This window comes from Tinamus guttatus, unplaced genomic scaffold (genome assembly GCF_059628265.1).
Source record: "Tinamus guttatus ecotype Peru unplaced genomic scaffold, ASM5962826v1 Tinamus_guttatus_pri_ptg000336l, whole genome shotgun sequence".
In the NCBI taxonomy this organism is placed as follows: Eukaryota; Metazoa; Chordata; class Aves; order Tinamiformes; family Tinamidae; genus Tinamus; species Tinamus guttatus.
The window spans coordinates 28,642-48,581 of record NW_028288870.1 but is presented as its reverse complement, the minus strand read 5'-3'; the positions used below and the strand labels follow the sequence as shown (position 1 = coordinate 48,581).

Sequence of the window (19,940 nt, the reverse complement as noted above, 5' to 3'; positions counted from 1 at the left end):
ATTATTGAGCTGGTTATTATTCTGTGCTGACTTTCTCATTTACTTTGGCCTTAATGTAGATCCAACTATTTGCCCAAATGTTTATTCTCTTCAACTTGGGCTGGAGAGTTCCTTTTCCACAAGCTTTATTTTGCTACCTCTATTTGTTTATTTATATATATGCTTATATATATGTATTTTATATATATATATATATATAAAAATATATATATGAGAAGTATATGTGTATATATATGGTGTATGTGTATATAGAGAGTATTATATGTTTTGCTGGATATAGTTTTATTTCTAGGTAACTATGTTTATATAATTTTTAGTACATGGAGTTCATGACCGCTGTTGTTAAAAATATCTAATACATAAAAATATCTAATACATACAAGTATTATATTGCTGTACATAGTGCTCCAGTATTTGAGGTGCCATGTGTTTCCTAAGACCTCAAGTACTATGGCAGGCGCAAGACTTTGCTTTTTAAACTCAACATTGCATAAAATGTTTCCTTTATTTGCAGGTACTCCCAACCTCTACATGAAGAAATAGCTTTGCATAAGCATCTCAAACATAAGAATATTGTCCAGTATTTAGGGTCTCTTAGTGAGAATGGCTTTATTAAAATATTCATGGAACAGGTGCCAGGTGGTAAGTTGTGGTTTAATGGGTTTTGGTTTTCTTTTTATGTTTTAAAAATACAAAGCCTATAGCAATGTAAAGAAATATACGTTATGCAAATATATTTTTTGTTACCATCTCTTCTTTAAATTAATGGGAAAAACTGGAAAGGTCAAGTACTTGAGTTCTGCTGGTCATGGGGCAGATAAGATGGATACAGATATAGCTCTGATCACTGCTGTGTCAAGTAAGCGCCTTCTCCCTGCAGACCAGAGATGATCTGTGGTCATCCTGCAAAGCAGTCTCAAGAGGCCAAATCCTCCTAATGTACATAGCCATGGAGAGGGTGATTGGTGACTGTTTCTTCTGTTTCACAAAAGAACTTGTAGCAGCCAGGCATAATAAAAATTCCATTTCTAACTTCTCCAGACATTTGGTGTATGTACACAGGCTCTCATGTGCATGCTTATCCTTCGCCTTTCTCAGTGTTCCTCTTAGGCAGCTTATGTCCAGCCATCGGAGAGAGAGGGGCACATTCATTAGGTGCCTTCGGATCGTCCTGTTTGCACCAGCGTATGCTCCTCAGCTGCAGCTGAGGCCAGTGGAAATACTTAAACTCTCTTTTTAATTACTTGGGCAGACGATGATGCAAATAAGCATTATCCATGAGAGGCCTTTGGCTGCAGAAGAGTCTACCCTTGATTTGAGATTGCTGTTCATTTTTGTTGTTATCTTTTTTTTTTTCTTTTTCTTTTTTCCCTTTGGAAAAGAAAGCATAATGTAATTGGGCTTTGCTCTCACTTTTCTCCTTTCCAAAATTATAGGCAGCCTTTCTGCTCTTCTACGATCAAAATGGGGACCATTAAAAAATAATGAGCAGACAATTGGCTTTTACACCAAACAGATTCTTGAAGGATTAAAATACCTGCATGATAATCAGATAGTGCATCGAGACATAAAGGTGAGAAGCTGTCATGAAAATAATGAGTAAAAGCAGTAATATACTGATCTTATGCTTTGCTTGGGAAAGAAAGGAAGAATAGTTCTCTGTACTTTGATATGATTAATAGATCACATGACTACAGTTTTATTGTTGGAGTGACTTGCAAACATTTAGCACACAGTTATGTAACTATCTAAGCATTTGTTTTGTATTTAAAAAAATTTTATGAGTTATTGTCAGATACATTATCTGCTGTTCCGCAGTGTTAATTTTGGTCTGCATCAACAAAATATCTTTTATTAGAAGAAATAACTTATATTAGCACTACCATTTAAAATGTGCTAAAGGTGATATATTTTTTCTTTTGCTGTTTTCAATTACATGATCAAACTTTCTTAAAAGCTATCAGGAGACTGTGGAAGGGATATAGGCAGGTGCTTTTGCAGTGAGATTCCACTCCTTCAGACCCAAATTGTTTGCTTTTTTTTTCTTTTTCTTTTTTCTTTTTTTCATCATTTTGGTATTCTTTGAGAACTTCCTGTAGATGGGGAAATTCTCTTTGAAATGAAGTTTCTTATAATGGGATTACAGAAGGCAGGAACACTCTGGAGTCCTATTTCATCACCCTAGCAAGAGCCTTGGGGAGCAATTGCTACATATTAAAGAGTCTATTCTAGAACTATGTGTTGCAAGAAATCTTAAGTGAATAGTCAGCAGAGAAAAATAATCAGCCTGAATGTTCTGTTCTCCAGGGTGATAACGTGCTGATCAACACTTACAGTGGAGTGTTAAAGATATCAGACTTTGGAACTTCTAAGAGACTTGCAGGAATCAACCCATGTACTGAAACTTTCACGGGTACGTTCCCAGAGGAACCTCTTCCTCCCTCGAGCTGTGAGGGTGGGCTTGCGTGCCACCATTGCTCAGCTTTCCTTGACTTTGAGTCAATGTATTAGGGTGCAGCTGCAGCTGTAAGCTATTTCTGTGTACCTGATCCTCAACTACAGATTATCTATGTGCACTGTTCAAAGAGAATACTGTCTGGGGAGCTTCATTTGAGAAAGGAAGGTCCTCCACAGCAGAAGAGTGCTGTCTGTCTTCTGTCATATTTGAGTTTGTCTCTTGCTTCAACTCCAGAATTGCCACCTGCAGAGTCTGTTCTTAACTTGATCCTCACTCCTCTTAGTAATTTGGTTTGGACTGGAAATCACTCAGAGGTACCATATTAACTAATAATGCAAGATGAGAAGTGACTTATTTTAGTTCCATCCTATTTTAAATTCCTGTGCTCCAAATTCAACAAAATGTAGAGTGCTATATCAGGATGATTCCCATATATCAGAGGAAATGTTCAGATCACCTGGTCATCCCGACTTCATTCATTTACTTCCTTTTCCTCTTTGGATGCAGTTCAGGATATTTTTCCTTATTTTAATCTTGATCTTGGAATACAATAAGTGAAAGTTAAAATTGATCTAAAGCTTATTGAAACCTCTAATAGTTGTTATTGACTTTGTAAGGGACAGGACCAGATGAGTAGATGATACCAGATGCTTTTAGCATCAACCAAATTTAGCACCAATATTATGATTTATAATTTTGAATAGTATTTTGAGTTTTATGTCAACTATTTATGAATATTTTTAAATTGTGAATAAGAGCTTTTTTTTAATCTCTTGATATTACTCATTTCCCACTGATTTCATTCTTGTCTCTTTTGTATTATTCATGTGTCAAAGTAAAAAATGAGTATTTTTTAAACAGGTACCCTTCAGTATATGGCACCAGAAATCATAGACAAAGGCCCCCGTGGCTATGGGAAGGCTGCAGACATCTGGTCTTTGGGATGCACAATTATTGAAATGGCTACAGGGAAACCCCCATTTTACGAACTAGGAGAACCGCAGGCAGCGATGTTCAAGGTCAGACGCCTTCCTTGTGCTGCTCAAACCAGTATTTGTAAACACAGGAAATCTTATGACTGTTTTGGAAAAGCTGGAAATAGAGATTGCAGGAAAATAAGATAAAGGAAATGCCTGGTTAATGAGGATATTAAGAAGAATGAGCTGATTCAACTGAGTGGGAGTATTGTATAGTTTTGAAGAGAGTAATTGAGCAATGAAGCAGCTATTCACCAGCCTGGGTATTTAAAAAAACCATAAAATAATAGCTGAGCAAAGTAGTTTTACATTTTGTGAGAGCTCCTCTTGGAACTGGGTTTTTATGTAGTTGAATAATTATGCATTTTGGAATAATTTTGTTCTTTGGATTAATTAATTTTTAATAAAGTAGTTACTGTAAGGTAATGTCCAAATATGGTAAAGCTTTTTTTGATACTGTTTGATAATTGAGAAGAGAACCATGCAGGCCATTGTGTTTTCCTTTGTTTGTCTCAGGTGGGAATGTTTAAAATACACCCAGAGATTCCCGAATCCATGTCTGCAGAAGCCAAGGCCTTCATTCTGCGCTGCTTCGAACCGGATCCTGATAAACGAGCTTTTGCTCATGAGCTACTTATAGATGAGTTCTTGAAGGTTTCAAGTAGAAAAAGAAAGTCTCCATCAAAGCTCTCAGGTATAGCGTTGCTGAGTGCACTTTGGAGTTTTTCTCTGGATAATGATACTGTTTCCTAACACTGCTGGTTTAGTCTTTAGGATGGAAATGGTAGATCCCCATTTCAGCTGAATTTTAATCATAATCTTTTCCAGCACCTTGCTGCGGAAGGGCTGTAGTATTTGAATGTCACCATGGCACAAAGTGATTCAAATAAATGCAGTTTCTAAGTCTTTCTCTGGTTTTGTGCAATCTATTTTTAATGTGCCTATTTTTTCCTTGAAAGAGTGCACAGTGTGCATTTTGTATAAAGCCATAATATGATGTTAAGCCTCAGCTGAGTTTTCTATATGAGCAGAAAAATCTTTATTCCATGGCAAATGTACACATATCCTGCATTGTTTTTCTTTTATGTGCTAATCCCCTGCAGCATTCTGAATTATAGGACATAACCATTGAGTTTTGAGAGTAGAAGTGGAATACTTTTATGTACATCTATATATGCATATGAAAAAATGCCTTCAGCAAGTTTTTTATTACCTAAAAGAAGAAAAAAACAGATAAAGGATAAAATTAGATGAGAATTTTGACTTATTTTTCTAAATTCATTTTACATTTCATGAAATTGTATTTATTTAAAATGAGATTGCAGACAGGAGAGTGCAGGTAGTTAGTACATAAAAGTGGGAATAGAGTTATCCTTTAGAATATACTTGTATCTTCTCAGTTGATTTTAGAATGCTTAACCTCTTTTTGCTTTTCTCTCACAGCTCTTTCTGCTAGCTCAAATGGTAAGTTTTAACATATTTTTCTATCAAGCCTGAATGTGTAGACACTGTTGTTGCCAGTTATTCTGTAACACGCTACACCACAACATAGCACAGAGAAGTGGGTATAATTATGTAAAGTGATCTTTCTCTGTTGGGAAGCTTTAATTCTTTGTGTGGATTTAAAATAACTATTTATAATCAAACCAGACTATGGCTTGGTTGTCTAGGCAGGTGGCAAATAGAGGTTTGAATAGCTACATTGCTGTTGTAGGGCCATTCAGGGGAAATTTGAAGAAGGTACCAAAGGGCTGTTGTTTGTTATAGCAATAGAGCCAAGGTTTGTAGAAAATGATAACATAAATATTTTTATTGGACTAAATTTTATATTTGAAAAATCAGAATGCATTTGGGATATTTTGTCTGGCCTGGGTACATAATACTCATCTGTTTATGAAAATGAACGGAGGAGGGTATAAATGAAAAAAGAACAGTTCTCTTCATGGTGGGTTTTAAAACATCAAAGCATGTTTTAAAAAATGTGTGTGTGTGTGGAATGTGTACCAATTGTTTCTTGCAGCACTTGGATGTGTGCTCTTGATTCAAAAAAATCTGACTTAACATAAGTGTTTATTATTCAAGATGATGAACTCTTTGAACTTGGACAAAGTACTCTCTGATTAAAAAAATCAGAAAATATATTTTCTTTTTTTTTACACTTCAGGAAATGGGGTTTAATGGAGCCAATCTCTTCTCTATTAAGTTAAATTCTTGCAAGGGATTTGGGTAGCTTACCTGTGTATAGAGATACCTCATTATTTCTGAGAGTGTATATTGATGATATGGAATGCATGTTCACTCCACTGGTGAAATTTGCCAAGTAAGCTTGCAAAGAGCCCAGTATTTCCATATCTGATGCAGCTTTTCATTAAAATTGTGACTATTCTATTCCAGAAGAATGAGTTCTGGGGACTTTTTTTTGATATTATTGTGTGTGTGTGTGTGTGTGTGTGTAATGACAATTAAAAAAAGACTAGAGTCTTTTTTTCCTCTGAAAGAGTAGCCTTTTCACTTCAAGACAGTGATAATGCTATTTATCTGTAATTTTCTGAATGTTCCTGTATGACTAGAGTATCTTCGGAGTATATCCTTACCTGTTCCTGTTCTGGTTGAAGATACAAGCAGCAGCAGTGAATATGGCTCCGTCTCACCTGACACAGAGTTAAAAATCGATCCATTCTCTTTCAAAACACGAGCTAAATCCTGTGGAGAAAAAGATGGAAAGGGAATCAGGTCCCTTTTTCTGAGGTAAAGAGCTACCTGGCATTTATGTTACACACTAGATTAGGAACGTTGCATTGGGATTTTTTTGTTAATGTTTCTTTTCATTGTCTTTCCTTAAGCATCCCAGATGAGAATTTTGAAGATCACAGTGCACCTCCTTCACCTGAAGAGAAAGATTCTGGGTTTTTTTTGCTGAAGAAAGACAGTGAAAGGAGGGCCACTCTTCACAGGATATTAACTGAGGACCAAGAAAAGGTGGTGAGGAACTTAATGGAAGCTTTGGCTCAGGTAAAGCAATTTCAGAGGGCAACAAAATTCTATATATTTTGAAGACTTGTCTACAATTACTTTAAACATTTAAATACTAAATACTAGAGCATTTTTTAAAAAAAAATCTTTGACCCTGAAGGCACATACAATGTAAGTTGTAGTGGTTCATTGTTTTACTGAGGCTCTTAAAAATAGGCACTAAATTATATTTATGCTGTCTGTAGTACAAATGCTTCATGTTATTTGTAAATAGTATAGCTGTGTCTGGATTTTAGTGATGGTTGAACAATGGAAAAACATGTCTTCATGTTACTCTATTTTCACCTGTGATTTTCAAACAGATCAAACTGGGGGTGTGAGATTGACTAAGGTAGAAGAGATCAGCTCCAGAGAGGATTACCTGCCTTTCGTGCAGCATTCTGTGTTCTAGCTGGGTGCCTTCATGGAGAGAAGGTTCGGGTTTGTGGTGCCCTCCGACCTTGTGTTAGGTTATTGCATATAAAATATGGGGCTGACTGGTACCTCAGTGTATTCCAGCCAACAACCACAGAAGTGGAAGGAAAGGATCAAGGAGCAGACTTTCCACACAGCAGTTGGAGATTATATACAGAGGAGAGGGAAAATAGAGTAGAATAGAGTAGGGAGTGCTGAGTTTGTTGCAGCAAACAAAAAAATGGCACTTCTTTGTGGGGATGGTCGTGATGTAGCAGTTCAGGATGACTCTGAATAAATTAGGTCACCACTATCCTGCTAGATGTTGCAACACAGAGTTTGGACATGTTGTGTTTGTAATTTCTTAGTAGTTATTTGACTCACTTCATTCTCAAGGCTGGGTATCACAGGGTGTTTGTATAAAATGTGGTAAATCGGTTTCTAAAGGTAGCAGTGGTTTGACAAACTGATGCAAACCAGTATGATTCTCATGCATATACCGCAGTTTACGTAGCTGGGTTTGTTTCCATGCTAATATGAGAAGCTTCTAACTCTTGGAGGGAGCAAAACAAAATAAACAAAATCGGTAATTGTAGAAAGTTTTAAAATGGAAGATGGCAATAGAGATGCCCATGATCCTTGCTCTGCTGCTATAACATATACATCTGTTAGCATGTGTATGAAAGGAATAACCAAAGTGAGTGTGAGAGGCTGAAAACCTCAAGGTGTAGAGAGATCTCTTCATAGTGCATGTAACGTGAGTATGGAATGCCCTTCAGCCACCGGGATCTGCTCCGGACTGGCCACCAAATGCTGGCAGACAGACTAACTGCCGATCCTTGGCTGGGCTTGCACCATCCAAAACAGGAGCAGAGGGATAGGGCTGTAGAGGCAGAGTTCAAAGCACACAACCATGGGGCTATTACCCCTTCAGTAGGATGCGGTTTACTGCCTCAAAGAGAGGGGCTGTCTTCTGTTGTGGAAATCAGTGTTACTTGTCTTTAGTCTCCATAAATACTTAATAAATACTTTCCTTCAGAATAAGAATTTGTATGTTGAACAGTCAGAATGGTTTTATCTTTCTGATTTCATTTGTAGATTTGGAAATGAATTTTTATTCAGTTGGCATAACTTTAGAAAGCAAATACAGTCCTCTGGCTGTTACCTAGATACTTACTCTGATGAATGCTTTTGAACTTTTGGCTGTCTTTGTAGCTGACACAAAACCATAAAAGCTTCTAAAAAGAGGTAGATGAGTGGTGGGTTATAGAGTATTCATTACACTTAGTGAGAGATTGCAGACATACTCTAAGAACAGGTAAGTGTAAAAGTCCCGTTTCAAGAGAAATTAAGCATGCTTGGAAGAAATAGTCTCTGAGTGTTTTGCTTGACCTTCTTATCTCCTCTTTTAAAAGCCACTGTGGAGCTTCACATGTTGTTGTCTCTCTGCACACATTGAATTTATGCTTGGAACAGAGAAACGATGTAGCTGTAACTACTGTTGCATGCTTTATGCTCACATCGAAGAAACAGAGGCACTGCAAAGTACCTATTTTGGCAAGTAAAGGAGTAGCTTGTAGTGGGCAGTGCATTAGGTCACATCCTTTTGCTTCTGTTTGGTCACGCATGCAGACTATAATCTGTATGTATGCTTCAGCAACTACCATAACACCAAGTCAGCTACTCATAAGTCACACCGCAGGAGCAGGGAGCTCAGTGGTAGAGCTCTTGGATACTGCACTGTAGCGTGACCTCAGCTGCACCATTGCGTTCGCTGTAGCAGCAGACTTTCTGGAAATCGCTATAGCCAGGTGACATTTTTGGCTTAAGTCCCTGGGTACCTTTCAAAAGGTAACGCTCAATACTATTTCCTTTCCTCCCTCTCCTTCTGACAGGGAGCTGAAGAGCCCAAGCTAAAATGGGAACACATCACGACACTTGTTTCCAGCCTCAGAGAATTTGTGCGGTCTACGGATCGCAAAATCATCGCGACCACTCTTTCAAAGCTGAAACTGGAGCTGGACTTCGACAGCCATGGAATCAGTCAGGTGCAGCTGGTGCTGTTTGGATTCCAAGATGCTGTAAGTTGTCATTCGCAAAACTTTTTGTGTGATGAAACCTCAGAAAGCATCCAAACTAGAAGTCAGAACAAATGAACTTCAGTAGCTTCTTTTCAGAGTTATCAGAAAATGAATATTTGAAGGCTCTGAGTTTCTAGTAAGAAAAAGAAAGAGAAAAAAAAAGACCACAATCACAATTTGGTTGTCTGTCCTTGGTTGTCTGTCTTTTTGTTGACTGCCCAGTTTTCTCTGAATAAAGATATAGAAGGTTCACCAAAGTTGTGCAAAGATTATACCATAATACTACAGTAGAAGAGCCTTGAAAAAAATCTCATTTTGAAGTGCTTTCTGCTAAATAAGACCAGCATTGAGCTTAAGGCTTATTCTACATAAAAGCAAAACTCTCAAACTCAATTTCCCTTATAAACAAGTTTGTTAAGCCACTTTGTGCCCCAAATTATAGTTTGTCTGCCTTATGATACTGCATTGAACTCCTCTTTTGGTGTTTTTGTCTAGTAATTCTGCCAAATTAGGCATTTTCATTTCAATTTACAATAATCAAGACAAATAGGAATAAAAATAGCTTATATTCTTTTTACATGAGGTGGAAACTCGAAAGATTTATTTTGGTCAGTAATTAATGCAAAAATTATGTTTTCTAAAGTGAGCGACCAAGCACACACATGAATAACCTTTAAATAGCTAGTTTACCAAAACCGAATGTTTTTTCTCCTTAAGGTTTGTATTTAAATGTTAGTCACAAACAATCAGACTTGATGCTTAGAGTGAATAATTGATGTGGGAAAGTGCAACTGTGCTGAGCATCACTGTGTTTGGATTGGCATCATATAGTAAAACCAGAAAGACAATCCAAGTAGACTTTCAAGGTGGATGATTTGTGAGCACTTAAGTCTTGGGCACTCTGAGAGGTAATAAAGAGCTTTCGGGAAGGACTGCACAGCATTTATACTGTTGCACAGACTGCACTGGCAGAGAATTAGATGCTGTTTACCAAAAAAAAAAAAAAAACCTCATGTGTAAGATGAATCTGTAAAGAAGAAGTTTCCCCAAATGAGAGGCTTTTCTTTGAGTCTTCACTTTGAGTATACTTCCTTTTAACTGCTCTCCATTTAGCTTGATACTACTCCTGTTTTGACCTATGAAATAAAAATATACTAGATTGAGAAAAAAAGAAATGATTTCTCTAGTAGGTGGAACACTATGTCTGTGCCAATCCCTTGGGCACCATAGAGACTGGGATATTGCTCACAGCGAGGCAAAACGGTTCCTTGTTCTCAGGGCTTAATAATGTAATCTGAGGTAATGAGGCTTAATACGCAGGATATCCTCATCAGAGCAACCAAAGCAGGACTTTTGTGTTGTGTTATAAAAATGGAAATCCCTTTGCTGTGGATGTGTGTGTTTTTGACGGAGCTGCGTCGTGCAGCCTCCGTGCAGCCGCGTGTTGGCCGGAGAGCGGCAGAGGAGCGGAGCTGCCTCCCGGGGCCTGGGGGCTGCATCCCGGGAATGCCGCCGCCTCCGGCCCGGTGTCCAGGTGCCATCTCGCGGCTGCCGGCAACACCCGCGCGGAGATTGAGCTCCCTGCGGGAATGCTGGGGCACGGACGAGGGGGTTTGTGATTAATAACACTTACTAATCTTGAACACGTCTTCTGAACGCATCGACTGTGTGACTGCGATTACTTCTTACAGAGAGGCTGTGCAGTTTGAGAGAATTAAATCAAACTCTCTTTTTTTTCAGAAGATATAAGAGTATCCTCAGTAAGCCATAGTTGCTGCTGATGTTTTTTTTTTTTTCCCCCATAAGGTTTGGAGTAGTTTTTATAACTTTCTAAATGTATATGTTCCTGCAACTTTTGGAGTTTTACAGATTCTGCTGATTTTGACTGTTTCCATGCCTGAAAAATAGCATTAAGACTGTTCTCTGCTATGTCGTTTACTGTGGCTAGCCATTTTGTTTCAGCACCATCACCTCACCTGCTTCTTCCCTGGCATTTGGATGTTGGAAAACACTTTACCTGAGATGGAGACATTCCTGCAAGTTGCACAGAGCATCCATAGGATCTGAAAACAAAGTTCGCAATTGGCATGTAGGGAATTAGGAATAATCCAGTGTAGGCAATAAACAAAAAAGAGAAGGAAAGAAAATGGTACAGAATACAAATACAAGGGCCCAAGCCATTTAAACCAGTATTAACTATTTTCTGAATCAAAAGGAAGTAGCATTACATTAGTTCTTTGATATTTCCTACAATTGTACCTTAAAATGGATAACTGTGTTACCCAGACAAAGCAGTCAAAAACCATGCCAAAAAATAAGGAGATTAATTAGCTTAAGTTATGAGACTTTCATAATATAGTCCTTGCTTTTTGTCTTTGGGCACGCATTTTTCAGTTTCTGCCCATGAACATGAAGGTTAAATAAACTTCAGTGTCACATTTGTCAAAATCTACCCATCACAGGAATTGGTACTTCATGAAAATACAAAATATTTTAAGGCTTGCCAACTACAGGCATTTTATGGCTATGTGATTATTTTCTTAATTTAATGACAACATGAAATAGTTTGAGTTACCTGCTTTGATATAGCACCTGTAAGTTTAAACTTTTTATGTAATGCTGATGATATATCACAATTTAAAGTTCTGTGGGATGTAATAGCTGACCTGACCTCTCTGTTACCAGGTCAACAAAGTTCTCCGAAATCACAACATCAAACCACATTGGATGTTTGCATTGGACAGCATAATTAGAAAAGCTGTGCAGACTGCTATTACTATTCTGGTCCCAGGTGAGTCATTTCTCAATATTCAGCAAGTATTCATTACCTGATCCCTTTAGATGTGCCTGAGAGCAGCAGTTAGGGTGTTTCACTTACTTAGTATTCTGAAACTAGCAATGAGCTTTATCCTGTTTGCTGGCTGTTTCACAGCTCAAACATTTCCGAGTGAGTTGTCCAAATTATTTTGGACAACACCTTTCTAAGATGTGTAATTAAAGCCATTTTGCAAGGTAGTAGCCAGCTACTGCTCACCAAGGCAGTCTGAGGTCTCATTTTTCAGGGCCCAATAGTGTCCCTTGAAATCCAAAGGAGAGCTGACCTACCCAGCACACGTGGATTTTTGAGCCTGTTTTGCAAACACAGATTAATGGTTTGCTTTTCTGAGCACTCAGAAGTCTCCTGGTAAGAAGCTGTCCAAAGCAGATAATCAGCACTGTGCTGCTTGAATACTCCATTTTATGGCAGTGGAATACGTGGCTTGGCTGAGGGAAGGCTTCCATATAAACGAAGCAGTAACCCACGCTGTTTGCCTGGTTTACCTATTTCAAGAGTTCTCTCTGCTGCTTCATAGTGTCTAATCCCCTCTCCCCAGCCCTCTGCTGGGACTAATGGTGAAATACACTTTATTGCTCCAACTCTAAAGTAAAAATGATTAAGTTCCTGTTTTCTGCAATGGGTAAAGACTTAAATTATCAACACGGGATCTGAAAATTCCAGTAAAAGGTATGGCACTTCCTGCTGTCCGTGGTATTTTCCACATCCCCAGCCCAGCCAGCAAGGCATAAATAGACTTTCTGTGAAGCTTGCAAGTCACAAGGAAAATCTAAATTTTGACTGGAATGCTGAGTATTTTTAATAGCCATGTATGTCATGCCTGTATATTGCCATACTGTAGAATTCCTCCTTAATAAACTCTTATTTTGGTGATTACACATGGTCAAAGTTAAACTAAAGTTGCTGCCTCAGTAGCTTTCAGACCCTGATCTTCTGCCTTTTCCCTAAGTGCTTTCCCCAATTTTTGATTACTTCTGTCACTTCTGTCACATCCTTCTGATTATTTTTTTCCTATGGATAACATTTAATTATCAAGGGTCTAATATTTCTAAAAACAATAGTGTTTAAGGAATGGTAAGAAGTAGATACTGTATTGTTATGCTTATTGGTGGATGCCTTACATGGCCAAAAAAAAAATCATTTTTGTTCCTATTAGTTCCAGACATTTAAAGAAAGCCCCGACATATTTGCCCAGTGTAATAGCACTATTTGAGTAACTGCCATACAATAAATCTGTTTTCCTTAATTTAGACTATAAGCACAGACTTGATGCATTCAGCCTTGAAACAGGTGTAACATTGAAATGAAGAAATGGATCAAGGAATAAATGTCAGTTTTGGAAAGAAGAGCTTGAAGGGGCTTGTCAGTTTTTTTTAAAAAAAGGAAAAACTTCCAGCAAATGAGTTTTACATAGAAAAGTGTATGTTTTGGTGAGGAGACTAAAGGGAGTGCTCAGCAGTGAGCAGTTACAATTGAAGGAAGGAAGGAAGGAAGATTTATTATTAAATGGTTAGGATTAAACAGTTGTTGTTACAGTAATGGATTTTGTAGGAGCACGACAGCCCTTGCATACATATTTTGCATACGTGGTAAATTCTGGTAGGTAGCTTAAGCAGGGTAAACTCAGGTTTACTCAGATTTGTATCACCACACAAACGCACGTGGTGGACGTACGTTGTTACAGAACAGGCAGAGTTATACCCGCTAGGTCAAAGGGAAGTTTGCCACTTTAATTCTTGGGAAGAGGGTCTGTTAGTTATTTCCTCTCTGTATGTTTGGATGAAATTTTTTGGTAAATACGGTGTTCTTATAGTGAGACTGCTAAGTACGACAGAATATGAGCATCAGGAATATTTGGATGAAAGAAAAATAATGGTTATTTATTTAATAAAATGATTCAGGTCAGATGCATGGAAAAATCACAAAGTGCTGAGAACAGAATAAAGGAAAACAAAGTGCTTTTGCTACATGGAGTACTTCAGCTTAGAGCCAGAAAAGAGATTTGGGGATTATTTTGAAAAATCTCTAAAGCTTCCAATCCCCTGCACAGCTGTGAGGCATTCACAAGACACACAGCTGTTTTGCTTCATAGCCGAGATATAAATCCAAGGCGGTAGGAGTGGTATTAATTAATAGCTAGCCGTGTCCTCAGATGCTGTGCATAGCAGCAGTCATTCATGACCAACAAGAGAAGAGCAGCACATTCCCCACGGCGCTTGGCGAGGCCAAGGCAGTCACTGCCCAGGGCAGCAGAGAGCACTCGTGCCCCGGTCTGGTCGCGCTGCGCTGGGCCTGGCGAGGCGGCGCGCGGGGAGAGCTCTGCACAGTCTGACCTCCAGTGCTAGCCTGCAGGGAGTCCCATTCATCCAGGTTTTCACTTCCAATGGTCACTAGGCTGCAACGTGTATGTTGCAGTTGTCCGAGTGGTCAACTCCTGGAAAGCATCTTCTGTTCTCATCTGTAATTACTCACTTAAGGCTAGTTTTGTTTTAACTTTGTTTGATATTTTCTTTTGCTTATGCTTTAATGTTTCTAATAGAATTGAGGCCCCATTTTAGTCTTGCGTCTGAAAGTGATACGGCAGATCAGGATGAGGTAGAAATTGAAGAAGACCAAGATGACCGGCCTCAGAACCAAGCTGTCCAGCAGCCCTGCATTGTCATGGAAGATGCAGTAGCTACCTCAGGCGTGAGCACACTCAGCTCCACGGTGTCCCATGACTCCCAGGCTGTTCATAGGTCACTGAGTGTCCAGCTGGGGAGACTAAAGTTAGAGACAAACAGGTAAGTCCAAGCAGGTGTCAAGATCCCCTGGACTATTTGTGACAATATGTATTGTTTTGCTCCTAAAATGTATATGTTACAATACAAATGACAGCATCAAAAATCCATAGTACTGCAAGTATTTAGTTTAACTGAGGGTCAGCATTCAGTGGTGCTTGGTATCTTGTATTAGTTTTGCTGTTCATTTCAGAACAATAGTGCTACAAGTTAAGGTCTGACTTGATTTTGGGTTCCCTTTCAAGGAAAGTCTGGAAAAGTTGAGCTTGCTGCCAAACTTCTGCTCTTTCTCTCCTTCATATACTGTGTATGGCTGATGAATGGTGTTGTGTTTTGTTTCCATACAGGCAGAACTTGCTGTTCCTTTCTGTAGTTATTCTTAGGGAACAAACACAAGCTATTTGACAGCCACACATAAACTGCTCAAGTAAACTGCATCAGACCTGTTTTGTGCACAGAATTCAGTGCAGGAGGATCAGTGTTTACAAGCCCTACATTTTTATAAAAGACATTCTGTTCATCAGAGAAGGATGGAGAAATAAATGTGTTTAAAAGAAGTAACAATGCCTAAATCTGTGTTTTGGATTTTTCATCAATATACATATGCCATTCTGAAGCTAAAAAGTGTTCCTTTTCTTTCTTTAAAAAGATATTTTGTTGTTTTATCAAAAGATTGTTTTCCAGATAATTGTGTTTTCTTTGCATTTAAAGTATATTAGCTAGTCTGCTCAGAGCAAATGTTTTAGCTGCAGGATTTGATTTATGGCAGTGGGTTTCCCAGTAGTCTGCCCTTGTCTCTGTTGGGAATGTCTCCAGTTTGAGTGACTCCCAGATGACAGTATTAATAAGATCTTCATTTTCCTGAAAGCTCTAAGCTATTTAAAAAAACGCATGCTTCCTTTCCATAACTTTACAGGCTATTGGAGGAGCTGGTTCAAAAGGAGAGAGAATTTCAAGTCCTCTTACATCAAGCTATAGAAGAAAAAGATCAAGAGATCAAAAATCTGCGTCTTAGATCACAGCCAATACGTAAGTGAGGAGAGATTTCAAAGACATTTTTCACACACACAAAAAAAGACAGCAGCAGCTAAACTTCTGTTTCTCTTGCTGACCCAGACTCAACACAAGTGTTTTACTGTGCTGCTTCTGGTAGGATCTGCTCTGAAGTAAGAGTTCATACTATGGGAATAAGTTAACTAACTTGTTTCAGTAATCACAGTACATAGAAAGGGATGATTCAAATATTTTTTGTCTGTGATCATATTGAAGAGAACGAGAATCTTTCCCACAAAATAAATATTATTCCTAAAGGGGATGATCTAGTAGTATTAAGTATGTGTCCTTTGAATTGCAGACTACCCTATTAGTTGCTTTGGAAGTTCAAGAGGATCTATTTCAGGCGATGTAAAGGCAGCTCTACTGGGGGAAGCAGTTTGGTGCGGCAAGGGCGGTGGAAGGGCTAGTGCTGTTTGGTGTTTCAGTGCAACGTGTTTCTGAGAAGTGTTACTTTCCAAAAGCTGATCCTCAGTCTAAGGCATTGCCTACACAGTTTTATCACTTACAGTGAACAATTTAGTTAAATCAACGGAAGAACCTTCTTATAGACACAGTTACAGTGATACTGATGTGCCTTTTACTAGTAAAGTTGTTCTTAAGAGAGGAGAGAAATTGCATCTGTATCATGTATTCATGTTGAAGACTTTACTTCTGAGTAAAATAGCTTTATCCCTAACTAAGCAGAACAATTTGTGTATAGCTGCTTATAGACTGTCATTCAGCATGTGAGCTCTGGGAAATGACATATATCTTTATTTATGAGGACACCGGTGTTCTAAGCTCGAGGGAAAGCTCAGTGCTTCACAGGTCAGAAATGACAGGAGAATTCTTCGGCAAGACATAACCTTGTCTCAAAAATACTTGTTCTAGATATTCCTGGACTGTCTGTCTGTCATCGTCATTCCACTGGTACAGGGACTGAAGACCCTGATCTCGTAAACTGGCTGAGTGTTCAAGGAGCAGATGAGGATACCATAAACAGGGTAGGAATGATATTTTCTGCTCATCTTGTGACACGGTTGCAGTATTATTTTGAGAAGATCCCCAGGTTTTTAATTTGCTTTTTATCACATTTTGAGATCAACTTGTGGTTGGTGTTACAAGAAAAGCATGAATATGGAGGGCTTTCATAAAAATGTAGCATTGTTAGTAGTCTGATTAGGCATAAGAGGATAAATTGCTCTGTTTAATGAAGATTGTTGCTTTAGTTCATAATTCCTCATTATCTTCACAGTTTTTGCAGCAGTTCCTGTTGATTACACTTGGATACAGAGTAGTTGTTCATGCTTAGCTAACTGTGTTAAGTGAAGGTTCCTGAAGTAGATGTCTAGTCTTCAGGAAGGACATCATTTTAGAGGTGTTGGACTTTTCAGAATTCCAGCTGACTTGGTAAAACCTGGGGGTACTTGTCACTCCTACAGATCAGATGAAAACTTCCTAGAAATTCAAGCAAGGTTAGATGCCACTTTTGAAAAGATCGATCTTAACTGTTTTTATTTCTTCATCTGTGTAACCCAGGGTATTAATTTTGCCCTGATTTATGTTAAGTACCACATTTCAGCTCAATTCTAGGTTTACTCTAAACTTAAACCTCTATATAAAACATAGAAAACTGGGTTATATTTCTAGCAAAATTGTTCACTTAACCTTTTTTTTTTTTTCCTGCAGTTCTTAGCTGAAGACTATACATTAATGGATGTTCTCTGCTATGTTACACGAGATGATCTGAAATGTTTGAGACTGAGGTAATGCTTCAGACTTAAATGAACTGTGCGGAACTGGAGTGTGCTCTGTTACAACAGAAAGTAACTGATACTGAGCAGTTACTTACTGGATTGTGCTGTATTAATTTTAAACAAGTAACAATTTTAAATATTTCTTTTTATATTGACGCATTCCTGGTAATACGCTGATAATGTTTAAGTTAAAAAAAAATCCTTTCACCTCCCTTTAGAAGAAAAGCTTATTTTTCAAAGTAAAGCTTTTACCTTATGTTTGGAGGCACTGGATGTCCCACTAGAGATTTGCTGTTATGTAAGAAGGAAGATAACATGACCTTATGTAGTTTGTTATCACCAGAAAGCTGCAGAAATACTTATGGACTGCAACTGATATTAGGCTGTATCAGCCTAGCATCAGGACACATCAAGTGTGTCCGCCAACGCGGGATCCATTTTAAACAGAAATGCTAGAAATTGCCATTTGCCAAAACTGTGTGTGCACATAAGTTTTTTGTAAAACATACATATATATATGTACACACATATGTATGAATATATATATACACACAAAATTAAACAGGTGGTAAGATTTTTCATAACAGACATTATCATAATGATGGTGGTCTGTTGTTGGTTATGCATGTCACTGGAAGCAGAAGTTTGAGTTCTGAAAGAGGCACCTGAAGAGTGGAAGCACTGCCCTGTACCACAAGCCGAGAAGGTTTCTGTCCCCCATTGGAGTGTCCTGTGTTGTACTGCACCTTTGACTGGCCTCCCCCTGAGTTTTAGTAACAGAATTGCATTGATCAAAACTAGAGCAAAAAATGAGTGTGCACCTGAAGGGGAGTGTTTGCAGGCTGTGGAGCAGCTTTGCACCTGAGCATCTCTGTGATTTCTCTTTCAGGGGAGGGATGCTCTGCACGCTCTGGAAGGCCATCACGGACTTTCGAGAGAAACACACCTGACTGAAATCTGCCTTGGCTCCTCTGCAGAGGGAGAACCTCTCCTCTCAGCACAGAGCAGGTGTGCTGTCAGAAGGACTGTTGCACTTTAATCCAGTATTTGTTTACCAATGTTAAAAACACTGCAGCTTCCTGACTGCTTTCACTCCCACAATCCCTAAGAAATATGTAAACAGCCTGCATTGTTATTTTACTTTATATGTTTTACATGCAAGTTTTTCAAAAATTAAGACAAAAAAACTCCACAAAGCTTTATGAATTCATGACCTGTTAAAGTGACCAGACGTTAATTTCGTAAAAACAATCATGTAGGATTTCATGTGACTGTGCATCACTGGAACAAAACCAAAATGTGACAACAACTTCTCAAGTTTATTTTTCTTTGTAATATATCTCAGTAATCTGTAGAACTTCATAATTTCAATCACAATTAGTTATTTTTTCTTTTAGCGTGCAAGATCTAAAAGCAATTGTTTTTACCTACTGCCTAGTTTAATATTGTTTATTTTTGGTAACTTAAGTTCTATGGTGCATTTGTTCTAGAGTTGTTTATGTACTACTGAACTGTACCAGTTGCATACACCAGAACCATAGTAATGTTAGCTTGTTCTAAAGCTATCTCTGACATACACAGTTAAAAATAAAGAGAACCTAAGAATTACTTTTTCCTATGCTTTTGGACTTTTCAAAAATAAAGGTGTAGAACTGGAAAATATTGGAATAAAAAAAAAGAGGACAAAAATCATACTGAGTATCAAGGAGACCTTTCTGACGTGTTAAAGTTACTATGATTTTCTTTTGATAATCATAGCATTGAATATTTCCTGTGTTCTTATTCAGTCTAATTCCAGCATTGATAATCCAGGTACACAAAAAAATATTGTCTGGAGAAATTCAAGAAATTAATATCCACCCTCCACACACCAAATAGTCATTCTGGAATGTGTGTCCTTCTGCTTTTGTTTAGTCAAGACGTCTTTTCTCATGCATCATGAAAAAGGACAGTGGATGTTCCCTCTCCATCCACACTGAATGTCCCTCCAGCGCTCCAGCTCTGGCTAACATCACATTCTTGGGAGGTGACTGCAAAAAATGCCAGTGAATAAGGCTTGATTTAAAAACAAGCCTCTTCATAACCAGTGAACAGTTTGTCCTGAATTCTCCCAGTTTAATAAATATTTTCAAATAAAATATATATTTTTTTCTAATCAGATGTTGTCCTAACACATACATAGTAAATTTGCTACCTTGGAAAACAACAACATTGTATACAAGAAAAAAACAGGCAAAACAACAACAACAAAATTGTAGCTCCCTGAAGATAATTTCATGGATGTTTGTGTACAGTCACCTTTTTGGAATGAAATCAATCTTCCTACATTTCAGGAGAAACATAGCTATTATTTAACAATCTGTACTGCTATTACAGGTGAAAGCAATAGCTTTTCAAGGTGATTTTAAGCACCAGGAAAATCAGTTGTGGAGCTTATGACATGCAAAACCCAAAGCAACTAAAACTTATTTACATGGAAAGGGGTACCTCAGAAAATATCCCTAATTTGATTCAACAGTACAAAATAGAATGTTCTGGTTGTACCAAATAACTGCAGCCTGAAAACCTTGGTGTTACACAGCTGAACAAA

The 19,940-nt window shown here is 38.1% G+C and overlaps 1 protein-coding gene across 1 annotated transcript in view; it reads left to right on the top strand.

Annotated features, from left to right (window-relative positions):
* Nucleotides 1–18,300, top strand: part of LOC104570863 (mitogen-activated protein kinase kinase kinase 5) — a 91,356-nt gene extending 73,056 nt beyond the window's left edge. The window contains exons 16-30 of the mRNA XM_088529680.1: nt 515–642; nt 1,437–1,573; nt 2,308–2,413; nt 3,320–3,477; nt 3,952–4,129; nt 4,879–4,899; nt 6,006–6,183; nt 6,279–6,447; nt 8,757–8,942; nt 11,628–11,733; nt 14,318–14,561; nt 15,475–15,587; nt 16,485–16,597; nt 17,283–17,359; nt 18,240–18,300. Of these exons, the coding sequence (XP_088385806.1) occupies nt 515–642; nt 1,437–1,573; nt 2,308–2,413; nt 3,320–3,477; nt 3,952–4,129; nt 4,879–4,899; nt 6,006–6,183; nt 6,279–6,447; nt 8,757–8,942; nt 11,628–11,733; nt 14,318–14,561; nt 15,475–15,587; nt 16,485–16,597; nt 17,283–17,359; nt 18,240–18,300 (1,975 nt within the window). The remainder of the gene's footprint in view (nt 1–514; nt 643–1,436; nt 1,574–2,307; nt 2,414–3,319; nt 3,478–3,951; nt 4,130–4,878; nt 4,900–6,005; nt 6,184–6,278; nt 6,448–8,756; nt 8,943–11,627; nt 11,734–14,317; nt 14,562–15,474; nt 15,588–16,484; nt 16,598–17,282; nt 17,360–18,239) is intronic.
* Nucleotides 18,301–19,940: the final 1,640 nt, after the last annotated feature.